The 13037-nt window shown below is 43.4% G+C and overlaps 1 protein-coding gene across 1 annotated transcript in view; it reads left to right on the top strand.

Moving 5' to 3' along the window:
- The window catches only part of LOC128398411 (macrophage mannose receptor 1-like), a 43194-nt gene extending 30996 nt beyond the window's left edge, over positions 1 to 12198 (top strand). The window contains exons 25-30 of the mRNA XM_053359444.1: positions 271 to 436; positions 3393 to 3545; positions 7968 to 8078; positions 8873 to 9061; positions 11137 to 11175; positions 11801 to 12198. Coding sequence (XP_053215419.1) covers positions 271 to 436; positions 3393 to 3545; positions 7968 to 8078; positions 8873 to 9061; positions 11137 to 11175; positions 11801 to 12030 — 888 coding nt within the window. The 3' untranslated portion in view covers positions 12031 to 12198. The remainder of the gene's footprint in view (positions 1 to 270; positions 437 to 3392; positions 3546 to 7967; positions 8079 to 8872; positions 9062 to 11136; positions 11176 to 11800) is intronic.
- The last annotated feature ends 839 nt before the right edge of the window (positions 12199 to 13037 follow it).

The following is a 13037-nucleotide window of genomic DNA, read 5'->3' as shown; positions in this document are numbered from 1 at the left end:
TGTGCAGGGGGTGCCAACCTGGATGAAACAAAGCCTAGTTTCGCCCCTGCCTTTGATAGCTCAGAATTGTTTCATACTCATGACTTCAGACGTCATAAGTATAGTACTACTACCCAAACTTCATCCCATATAGGATGATGAAATGTGTGTATAAATAAAATGAAAGGGAAAGAAAAGTACCGTAAAAGTTGTGGAGTTCATGTTATGTCATGAACTTAAAAGCTTTCTCTAGGCCAGCATGTGTTATTCCATTGTGCATTTGGATTTCAGACTGATGAGCAATATAAGTGGATAAGCAACTGGAGACTGGTATATACTAACTGGGCCCCTGGGGAGCCAAAGCAGAAAAAAGCCTGTGTCTATTTAGACATTGATGGTCACTGGAAAACCGGAACTTGCAATGAAGCATACCTCTCTTTCTGTGAGCACTACCACGGTAAGCAAAGGAATGTCCATCTGAGCACAGAGCTGAGAAATGTACTATTGACATTTCTGCCTCTTTCGTAGGGAATGAATAAAATGTTACTTTTCAAACCATCAGGATATAATAAATAGGCAAACAAAAATAGAATAGAGGTTGCAGTAAACAATCCAGCATTGGGTAACCATGTTTAGCAACTGAATACACTCAGGCATGTGTTTTAAGACAGCAATTGCATGCAAAAGGAAGGGAGATAGTAGTAATGGGGGACTTCAATTACCCAGATATTTGTTGGATGTCAAACTCAGCCAAGAGCATAAGGTCAAACAGATTCCTCACTGGCCTTGCAGACAACTTCATTGTCCAGAAAGTGGGAGAAGCAACAAGAGGAACAGCCATTTTAGATCTGGTCCTAACCAATGTTGATGACCTGGTTAGTGGGGTAGAAGTGGAAGGCATGAGTGATCATGCTCTTCTGAAGTTTACTATACAGCGGAAAGGAGCAGCCAAGCATACTAGGACTCAATTTCTTGACTTTAAGAAAGCCGACTTCATAAAACTTAGGGAAGTGCTGGGTGAGATCCCATGGACAGTAATACTAAAAGGAAAGGGAGTTCATGATGGCTGGGAGTTTGTTAAGAGGGAGATAGTAAAAGCACAACTTCAGGCAATACCAATGAGACGGAAACATGGAAGGTGCCTAAAGAAGCCAGGGTGGCTATCTAAAGAACTTTTAACTGAGTTAAGATTAAAAAAGGATGTGTACAAAAAATGGAAAAGGGGGGAAACCACCAAAGAGGAATTCAAACAAATAGCCAGCACATGTAGACACAAAGTCAGAAAAGCTAAAGCACAGAATGAACTCAGGCTTGCTAGAGTGGTTAAAAGCAACAAAAAAGGCTTTTATGGGTATGTCCGTAGCAAAAGGAAGAACAAAGAAACAGTGGGGTCACTCAGAGGAGAAGATGGTGAAATGCAAACAGGGGACACAGAAAGGGCTGAACTCCTCGATGCCTTCTTTGCCTCAGTCTTCTCCGATAAAGAAAACAATGCCCGACCTGAAGAATTTGGAGCAAATGATTCAGCAGAGGAAACACAGCCCAGAATAACTAAGGAGATAGTACAAGAATACTTGGCTAGTTTAGATGTATTCAAGTCTCCAGGGCCAGATGAACTGCATCCAAGAGTATTAAAAGAACTGGCAGATGTGATCTCAGAACCACTGGCAGTCATCTTTGAGAATTCCTGGAGAACAGGCGAAGTCCCGGCAGACTGGAGGAGGGCAAATGTTGTCCCTATTTTCAAAAAGGGGAAAAGAGAGGACCCAAATAATTATCGCCCAGTCAGTCTGACATCAATACCAGGGAAGATTCTGGAGCAGATCGTTAAGCAAACAGTCTGTGAGCACCTAGAAAGGAATGCTGTGATCACCAATAGTCAGCATGGATTTCTGAAAAATAAGTCATGTCAGACTAACCTGATCTCGTTTTTTGACAGAATTACAAGCCTGGTAGATGAAGGGAACGCAGTGGATGTAGCCTACCTTGATTTCAGCAAGGCATTCGACAAGGTGCCCCATGATATTCTTGTAAAGAAGCTGGTAAAATGCGGTCTTGACTATGCTACCACTCAGTGGATTTGTAACTGGCTGGCTGACCGAACCCAAAGGGTGCTCATCAATGGTTCCTCTTCATCCTGGAGAAGAGTGACTAGTGGGGTGCCACAGGGTTCTGTCTTGGGCCCGGTCTTATTCAACATCTTTATCAACGACTTGGATGATGGACTCAAGGGCATCCTGATCAAATTTGCAGATGACACCAAACTGGGAGGGGTGGCTAACACCCCAGAGGACAGGATCACACTTCAAAATGTCCTTGACAGATTAGAGAACTGGGCCAAAACAAACAAGATGAACTTTAACAGGGAGAAATGTCAAGTATTGCACTTGGGCAAAAAAAATGAGAGGCACAAATACAAGATGGGGGACACCTGGCTTGAGAGCAGTACATGTGAAAAGGATCTAGGAGTCTTGGTTGACCACAAACTTGACATGAGCCAACAGTGTGACGCGGCAGCTATAAAAGCCAATGCAATTCTGGGCTGCATCAATAGGAGTATAGCATCTAGATCAAGGGAAGTAATAGTGCCACTGTATTCTGCTCTGGTCAGACCTCACCTGGAGTACTGTGTCCAGTTCTGGGCACCACAGTTCAAGAAGGACACTGACAAACTGGAACGTGTCCAGAGGAGGGCAACCAAAATGGTCAAAGGTCTGGAAACAATGCCTTATGAGGAACGGCTAAGGGAGCTGGGCATGTTTAGCCTGGAGAAGAGGAGGTTAAGGGGTGATATGATAGCCATGTTCAAATATATAAAAGGATGTCATATAGAGGAGGGAGAAAGATTGTTTTCTGCTGCTCCAGAGAAGCGGACACGGAGCAATGGATCCAAACTACAAGAAAGAAGATTCCACCTAAACATTAGGAAGAACTTCTGACAGTAAGAGCTGTTCGACAGTGGAATTTGCTGCCAAGGAGTGTGGTGGAGTCTCCTTCTTTGGAGGTCTTTAAGCAGAGGCTTGACAACCATATGTCAGGAGTGCTCTGATGGTGTTTCCTGCTTGGCAGGGGTTTGGACTCGATGGCCCTTGTGCTCTATTCCAACTCTATGATTCTATGATTCTATGAATTCTATACACATTTACCTAGGAGTAAGCCTCATTTGACATTACTGTGAGTAAGCATCCAGGAGTACTAAGAAACTATAAACCTATTATTTTAGGGAGACTTCTTTGACATGTGCAAATTTGCAGAGTTTCACCTCCCATTTCACCTTCTTCATTTCCAGGATTCCTCCAAGATACTCATGTGCACCTCAAGATTTTGGATTTGTTCAAATCTTGTGCATATCTCTGGTACTTAAGGGTTTCTAAGATACCTGTTCAAAAAATAAAATATTTGTTTCATAATAGGTAAACTCCCAACTGAGGCTCCACAAGTCCCAGGGAAATGCCCTGACTCAAAAGAGGACCAGAGATCTTGGATTCCTTTTCGGGCTCATTGCTATCAAATCAACCAGCCTTCAAATGGATGGCCGGATGCATCCTTCAAATGTACTCAGTTAGGTGGGTGTCATTTTGATTCAAATTACAATGTGATTTTTCCATGCTAGAAGATTCCTAGTTAGTGTCCAAAGCCAGTATTGTACACTGGTTAGTGTTGCAGTGCAGTCCTACTATACATATCCTAGCATGTCTATTCAGAAGTATGTCCCATCGAGTTCAATGGGGCCTATAGCTAAGTAAGTGGGTACGGGCTTTCAGCCTTGGACTTTGACCAGAGAGAAAGGGGTTCAAATTCCTGCTCGCTCACAAAGCTTACTGGGTGCTCTTAGGCCAAGCCCCACCTTTCAGTTTAAACTTATCCACCAGGATTGCTGTGATGATAAATCAGGAAGGGAATAAACCTGGCATATCTCTCTGAACTCATTGGGGGTACAGATGACTTATAGGGGGGTTGGTTTCTAGGGATTGTGTGTAAAGCCAGAACAACCCTGGAACCACCACCCACACAACCACCCCTACCTTTCCAGAGCCAGCACACCGAGAGTGTCTTGCCTCTTAAACAGAAATACTTGCCAAAAAAAAATAATAGATAGGCTAAGGATTTGAATATGTGAAGTTATAGAATAATATGTTTAAAGTAAAGCAAAGATGAAAAGAAACAAAGATGTTAAGAGGATTAAGTAAATTTTATGAGATTTTGTTTTGGAAAACCGTTACAATGATATATATTGAAATTCAGTCAAGGGAATTTGAGGAAGTCACTTAACAATGTTATTAAGATTGGATTAAGTACAGTTATAATGTATGTTTGTTAGTTTAAAATTCTGGAAAATTAATAAAAAATATTGGGGGAAAAGAGAGTGTCTTGCCCCTTATGCAAGGCAGAGAATTCTCATGCTGGCTCTGGGAGGCTCCCATGAGATCTCACTGCAAACAACGGCTTCTTTCTTACTGTCTGAATCCAGCAACAGAAAGATTTCACTGGGCAACAATTTTTTACTTTTTGAATGTTGTCTAGATTTCTACAACTGATTTAGGGTACCGTATTTTTCGCCCTATAGGACGCACCGGCCCATAGGACGCACCTAGATTTGGGGGGGGGGGAATAAAGGGGGAAAAATTATTTTCCCCCCCCCCCCAGGTGCGGGGCTGGGGCGGGGGAAGCTCGGGCTTCCCCCGACGCCAGCCCCCAGAACAGGACCCAGAGCGATGCCGAAGCTGCGTGCAGCTTTGGCATCGCTCTGGGAGCTTGCGGGGCTGGAGGAGGGGGAAGCCCGAGCTTCCCCCTCCCCCAGCCCCCAGAACGGGACCCAGAGCTTTGGCATCACTCTGGGAGCTTGCGGGGCTGGAGGAGTGCTGCGCCTCCCGCTGTCCCCTGAGTTTGCGGCCCTGGCGTCGGGGAGAAGCAGCCTTCTCCCCCCCCCCGCCAGCCTTCTAACCAAGTCGGGGGACAGCGAGCAAGGCGCGATGCGCCTCCTGCTGTCCCCCGAGTTTGCGGGGCTGGCGACGGGGAGGAGCAGCCTTCTCCCCCCCGCCAGCCTTCTAACCAAGTCGGGGGACAGCGGGAAAGGCACGTTGCACCTCCCCGCTGTCCCCCGAGCTTGTGGGGCTGGCGGTGGGGCTCTCCTGAAGCCTGGAGAGCGAGAGGGGTTGGTGCGCACCGACCCCTCTCGCTCTCCAGGCTTCAGCGAAAGCCTGCATTCGCCCCATAGGACGCACACACATTTCCCCTTCAATTTTGGAGGGGAAAAAGTGCGTCCTATAGGGCGAAAAATACAGTATCTTTGCACTGCTGAATCAGGAAATGGCATCCGTTTCTCTCCATCAGGTCAGGTTTTTGTGTTATGTTGATTTGAAAAAAATCAGATCTTGTCACAAAATCGATTACATTTTTGTGGCATTATCAGCTGATTTTTGTCAACACATATCATCCTAAATATGTTTTTAAGAGAAAAAAATGTTTTTCCAACAACATATATTGATTACCTGATAGAAACATCGATTACTGTAAACTGAATGGTGGGCATTGATAAAGGTAAGTACACGTAAATTGCACGTTGCTTCACAATTTTTCAAACTTCAGGGCTTGAACTTCCGTTTCTTGGAACTCCTGGAATGCTCAGCGGCAGGGAGGTCTCTCTTCAGAGTCCAACAGTAGTCGCCATCATGACTGCGTCCCAGCGACCCTGATACCTGGTCTCCATCTCTTTCATGTCCTGATGGAATCTCTCCCCCTGCTCGTCACTCATTGAACCCAGGTTCTCAGGAAACCGGTCCATATGTGAAAATAGGTAGTGCATCTTGACGCTCATGTTGCAGCCCAGGTTTCTGAAAGCAGTCAGCATGTTGTTGACAAGTTCTGCGTAGTTTCTGGCCTTATTGTTGCCAAGAAAGTTCTTCACTACCAGAACAAATGCCTTCCACGCTTCCAGTTCCACCTCGTTCATTGACTTTCCGAACTCTGGATCTCTGATGAGCTGACGGATCTGAGGACCGTCAAAGATGCCAGCTTTCAACTTCTCCATGGTCAATCCTGGAAAAGCCTGGCACAAGTAAGTGAAGCAGACACCATCCTTGTCCAGAGCCTTGGTGAACTGCTTGATTAAGCTGAGCTTGATGTGCAGCGGTGGGAAGAGTATTCTGTCTCTGTCCACCAGAGGGTCGTTGATGACGTTCCTTTCTTTGCAAGGCACCAATTCCTCCCACACAGGCCAGTCCTTCTTCGTGTAATGCTGAGCACGGTCCCTACTATCTCACATGCACAGAAAACATGGGTACTTGGTGAAGCCAGACTGTTGTCCCAACAAAAAGTTCACCATCTTCAGGTCAACACAAATAAACCACTTATGCTGATCATAACCAATTTTCTCCAGCACATACTTCACCGCTTCATAGTTCTCCTTCAGTGTACTCGAATGAGCCAGGGGTATAGAGGCAAACAGGTTGCCGTTGTGTAGCAGAACACATTTCAGTGATTGCTTGCTGCTGTCAATGAACAGTCTCCAATCTTTGGGTTCGTACTGTGGCACTCCAAGCTTGAGCAGAAGCTGCGCAATATCTGCACAGTACACCAAGTCCTTCTCTTCCGAGAAAAAACGGAGGTACACTTGATGCCTGTTGTGGAAGAAGCTGATGCGAGCACTGTCAGAGAGGAGGTTTTTTCCCTTCAATCTGGATGCCAACAGTTCGGCAGAGTACTTTGACAAGCTGAGGTCGTGAACTAGATCATTCAACTCCTTTTGGGAAGAACCATCTTCAAGAACCACTTCTTCTTCTTCATGTCCTTCAACACTGGAGGCATCTTCGTCACTAATGTCAGGAAGTTCTCCGAAGATAGGCACTGGAATTTCATCACAATGAGCCACAGGACGACGTGAAGATCAGGATACTTGAGGCCGCACCAATTTATGGAAGATTTCGAGGTTTTATGACTTCAAACTGATCCCTTTTCGACATAATCACCCAGAACTATCGGACCTGAATACTTCTTGTCATTAAAATAATCATTTCCAATCAAAACAATTATTCGACATGGCATTTTACCCCCACCAACTTCTTCTAAAATGCCCCACACAAGCGTACATGTGAACAAAAACGTAAAAAACCGACATGTGGCCATAGCTCAAAAACTTGACCTGATTGAGCAAAACCAATGTGATTTTTGCATTCAGCGCGTCAGATTCGTCCTAAATCAACTGAAAAAACGCAGACAACAAATTTGTTGTTGACCAGTGAATTATTAAAAGAATATTTAGAAAACCTGATATGCAGGCCTGGTATCAGGGATCAGCACACTCAGGCATTGATCCAAGCACTTTGAAAGACAGCTCCCCTCTATGTGTCCTCACCTGAAGCATGCAGTGTAGCCAGAAATCCCACTTGCTGTGGCTCGCCATTTTATTTCCTCCCCAGTACCTCTGAGCCCAGACAGAAGGTTGCTCCACTGGGGCCAGAGAAGCACTGTGGGGGGAACAAAAATGGTGTGTGGCAGCAGCAGTGCTTTCTTGCTAAGCTGACTTTTTGCTGCTGGCAGTGCAAAAGTGAGGTAAAGTGAGAGGAAGAGAGATTGGCCAGGGGTGTGAGATAAACAGAGGGGTGATGAAGTGAGCAGAGTCCTTGCTGCCTGGAAAAAGGGCTTCACTAAGAAAGGGACTCTGTCACCCAGCTCACCATTCCTGCATCCTGGGGGCAGGCATTTTCATCAACACTCCTGACAACTTCATTATTGCCAAGGATCACTTGCCAGGGCTGTCAAGTGTCCCATCAAACCTCATGTCAGTTCTACCAGTGCATGTCTAATACATATATGATGGTGATTTGTTACCTACCCATCACCATAAGGTCCCAGGGTGGGTTACAGTTATATTTTTTAAAAAATATATTAAAATGGGAATATTTTAAATAAATTAAAATGAATAAAAAAAATTAAAACAGGAATGCAATTTTTAAATGAGTTTACTTTACTTGTTTGATGTTTCCTAGGTAGCACCTTGATTTCTATAGAAGATTCAGCTGAATTGAACTTTTTGATGGAGCATACCCAGCAATCTCAGCATGCTGACTATTGGATAGGATTGTTCAGAAACATAGATGGTAATGGTTTAACATTCAATATTTATTTATAATACATGGGGCTGTGCCCCTGCTTGCTCCACTCATCAACACCCACCCACCCCAGCCATTTCCCCCACATTAACCCTCTAGACCAGTGTTTCCCAAATTTGGGTCTCCAGCTGTTTTGGGACTACAACTCCCATCATTCCTAGCTAGCTAGCAAGACCAGTGGTTAGGGATGATGGGAATAGTGGTTCAAAAACAGCTGAAGTCCCAGGTTTTGGAAACACTGTCCTAGATCTTCCCCATCTTCCTCCCTAGCTTCCCTCTTACCCACTTTACTGAAACCTTGGCCGTGGTATAAACCTGCCGTTTCCTCTCTGTTCCTCCACCCCACCCTTGTTTTACACAAACCTTGCTGTTGCTTTAAAGCACCATTGCCCAGTCAGTTCTGTCCATCCATGCTTTACTCAAACCTCTGCTATGGTAGGGCTGCCATATGTCCAGAGTTTCTCAGAAATTACTGGGAATTTCTGAAAGGCAGCGCTTTGTACTGAATCTTAGGCAAGTCATACAGAAAACTGCACTCAAACCAGAGTGGCCTGGTTTTTACTTTTGGAAATATGGCATCCCTATGATTTACAACTGCCATTTCCTTTTCTCCCCCAAACCTCTCTCCATTCCTGCTTTACTCAAAACACTGCTGTTGTAAACCGCCACTTTCCTTCCTATCGCTCTTTCCCAGTCTGACTTCATGCAAATCCAGGATCGTGCAGTGACACTACTCTTTTTCTTGATAGTCTTTATGCCCTTTATTTTACTTTTATAATTAGGAGAATGGATATGGCAAGATAACACTGCACTGGATTTTGTCAACTGGAAAGATGAAGAGTCCACACCTGATCCTCAAGCTATTTTCAGTGATAGCGATAAGAACTGCATTCTCATGAACAGCCACAATGGGAAGTGGTCCAGGGAGCACTGTGGATACTCTAAGGGATTTATATGTAAAAGACGCAAAAGTAAGTCTTAAATGGCTATTCAGCTGAATTTCACAATAATTCTGATGCAGTTGAACATTGAGTCACTTGTCTAAAATTAGTGTCTTAGGACACCCTGCTCTAATTGCTGTCTGACTAGATCATGCTACTAGAAGTTTATCCTTGTCGTCTCTTTATTTGCCTTCTTCCTAAAGCTCTCCAAGGAAGGGGCTTCCATGTTACTACAGAAAGGGACTTTTCTCTCTCTTGGCATTTTAACAATATTTCACCTTGTCCTATTCTTACTAGGTAATCTTTCTAGACTGTCAGTCATCCTTTTTCTAGCATAAGCCACATTTCATCAAATTGATACTCTGCATTTTGTCTTTCCTACTCCTTGTCACTTCCTATTCTTTTTTCAAATGTTGACAGACTTTACTGATACTTCCAACCAACTAAATACTCCCTAACAATAAATGGCAGGAGAAAAGGTAGAACCAAAGCTGAAGTCTGTTAATTATTTGCTACTAAATATAGAATGGGACGCGGGTGGCGCTGTGGGTAAAACCACAGTGCCTAGGACTTGCCGATCGTATGGTCGGCGATTCGAATCCCCGTGGCGGGGTGAGCTCCCATCCTTCGGTCCCAGCTCCTGCCCACCTAGCAGTTTGAAAGCACCCCTAAGTGCAAGTAGATAAATAGGTATCGCTTTATAGCAGGAATGTAAACAGCGTTTCCGTGTGCTGCGCTGGCGCTGGCTCGCCAGAGCAGCTTCGTCACGCTGGCCACGTGACCCAGAAGTATCTCCGGACAGTGCTGGGCCCCGGCCTCTTAAGTGAGATGGGCGCACAACCCTAGAGTCGGACACGACTTGGCCCGTACGGGCAGGGGTACCTTTACCTTTAACTATAGAATATTCTGTCTTTTATAACTAATAAGGTTATTAACATTTTATCAATATCTAATGGTCAAGGTTCCCACAATCATTCTCAGTCCCCAGAATTGCTGTGCGATAAATATCATAAATTTGTCATTTTCCTCAAAAGGGAAGAGCATTTAGTAGTCTCCACACTGACATTTTTAAAACTCAGCTCATCATTGCTGATCTTGCTAAGCAAAGGGATTAAGTGACTATACTAAACACTTCAAATTTAAAACTTGGCTCCCATTTTTAAATATTAACATATATTTATTGATTTTTTTATTGAAAGAAGCACACCCAAAAGCAAATGCCATATCTAAAGTGCATAATCATGTTCTTTTCATGGTGTGATATGTCAGGGCCCAAAGCCTGAAAAATAAAAGGATAAATGTGCTTCCTATAATATTGTCACACCCACCCACCACATTTTTCAGGCACTAAGGGATTCCAGAGGTCCCATTACATACCTTTGACTTTTGTTTCATTGGGAGGAAAATCACTGGAGGCATAAGATGAAAGTGCACACAGCATTAAAACTCCAACAGATCTTTTTTCCTGTTAGGTTTTGGAGGGGAGAGGTATCTCCAACCCCTTAGCTTTGGATTAATCACAGAGAGTGAATCAGGCTTCTTTCCAGCTCCAGTTGCCAAACCAAGACTGCCTATTATTTGTTCTCCATCAAAGATAACACCAGTACCAGCCAGAGTAGGAGGAGGACATGCCAACCTTTTTTTTCTAAACTTAAGCTGTATTTTCGCTGTATTCTTTAGCCACCGTGGCTATGCTCTGCCACTGCAGTTGGAGGCACCAATGGTCCTGAATATCAGTTGCTGGAAACCACAGGAGGGGAGAGTGCTTTTGTGCTCAAATCCTGCTTCCTGTTTTCCCACAGGCATCTGTTTGGCCACTGGGAGAAGAGGACGCTGGACTAGATGGGCCACCGGCCTGATCCAGCAGGCTCTTCTTATCTTCTTATGATAAGCTATGAAATGTCAGTTGACCAATCCTACATTTTTGTTCTAGATGAGAATGGCACCAGGATGTGCTTGCTGGCATGCTGCTTAAGTTTCTTTTCACTCCTCAGTCTGGTTCACTCTGTTGCTAATCTATGCTAATTTTTTTATTAAAAAATAATGATTTGCATACCTAACTTTCTTACTATTCTGAGAACATAAGCATATCTTTTGTTTTACAGTTATTGAAGAGACAACTAAAGCACCTACAAAAAAGACAGGTAAGGCTGTTTTGTGAAAAGAATTCAGGAAAAATTATAAGCATTCTTGCTATCCAGAGCCCTGCACCAAACATTCTGAGAAAAGAACTTCTGGTTCAATGCTGAAGAGAGAAATTTCTGGGAAAAGGTGGAGGCATTATAGCTCTCTACTGGGGGAAAAGGGTGACGACTCTCCTTTCTGGTATAGAACTGCCACTATGAAGCGGAGAATTGGGGGTTGGGTAATGGAATATTCCACAGTGTTTCAGATGGAACATGAAAGAACAGAATAGTATTCTGTTTAAGATGTAGTACAAAAATAAATGGGGGGTGGTGCACCATTGCCTTGGCATTTTGTAGTTTTTTTCCAGCTGTGTTGGATTCCTTCACAGCCTGCCAAAGCCCTTTTCTTTAAGAAGGGACAAGATGTTTCTGACTCCCCATCTCTTCTGCTTCTGTATCCCCTCTCCATGCCCTCCAGTCACGTGGCCATTTCAATGGTCTGTAAGTTCTTGGCACACTATGCTTATGAGCTGCAAACACCACCCAGCTATCCCTCCTTTTCATACAAGGGGGTCTATATGTGTGTGTGTTTCTCTATTTGTGAGTTTGTGTGTGTGATTTATACATCTTTCCCCATTCACAGAACAAGAAGATATTCCTGCATCAGCACATGGCAGAGTTGCAAAGGTACTTCTACCGGTTATCTTCATCCTCATTGGCATGGGTACTGCACTCTATATTTTCTACAAAAGAAGAAATAGAAAACAACAAACCACTGGCAGCTTTGGAAACTCTCTGTATCGTGACAGTGAGATCGTTCTTCACAATGATTCAGAAATGCTTGTGGATGATAAAGAGGGAGATAGGCTGTAATGTGGGAGCAAGTCTCATTGAGCTCAGTAGGAATTACTTCTGAATTGACAGGGGTAGGATTGCATTATTAATTCATTTCCAAGAAGTAACCATATGCATATGCAGAGGTCCTTTCTATCACCACATTCATTGTGTGGCATGCTCTGAATGCATAATTATTATTTAGGGGGGGGGACATATTCTAAATAGAATAAATGCAAATTAAGGTAATTTTAATCTGTTTTAGTATTTTAACTTTTGTATGTTTTTAAGTATGGTTGGAATTTCTCCTTGATTTTTTTGTTTTACCATTTTGTAAACTACTTTGTGGTTTTTAAAAAATCAAGAGGTGTATACATTTTATGAAATAAAAAAATAATAAATTAAAGGTGACTTGACTTGAAAAACTAAGGACCATGTCATTGATATCCTCTGGCAACCAAGGTACTGCACAATATTTTTGCCCTAAATCAGCACAGTGTCCATGCATAAAGCTAAAATCCCACTTGTCTGGTTTTATAGGAATAGTATGGGGTACATCTAGCCCTCCTCCACTCTTCCAGGGAAGCCAATCATCATATTTTTTTAAAAAAATATAGGAATTCCATATGTGCAGCTCTGCTAATTCAATACCTAATTTTGTATATGTAGTTTCATATCCAAATAGGCCTATTTAGTACAGTACTTGCCTTTAAAAAGGCTACTCAACATTATATGGGCTTGTGTGGGCTTACACAACAATAACTATACTTTACTCAGAAGTAAACCCCACTGAATTAAACAAATCGTGTATACCGGATTGCAACCTGAATTGGTTATTCTTAAAAGGTACCACGCAAAACAGTTAACAAGGCTCCCCATACACTTCAAGGCCCATAGGAAAATATTATCATCCACAGACACACATACTTTATTAACTCTTATGCCTTCTTTCCAGAATATGGAATAATAATAATAATAATAATAATAATAAATTATTATTTATACCCCGCCCATCTGGCTGAGTTTCCCCAGCCACTCTGGGCGAC

Source organism: Podarcis raffonei, chromosome 12, assembly GCF_027172205.1.
Source record: "Podarcis raffonei isolate rPodRaf1 chromosome 12, rPodRaf1.pri, whole genome shotgun sequence".
Taxonomy (NCBI): Eukaryota; Metazoa; Chordata; class Lepidosauria; order Squamata; family Lacertidae; genus Podarcis; species Podarcis raffonei.
The sequence above is the reverse complement of the archived record's forward strand: the minus strand, read 5'-3'. Positions and strand labels throughout refer to the sequence as shown.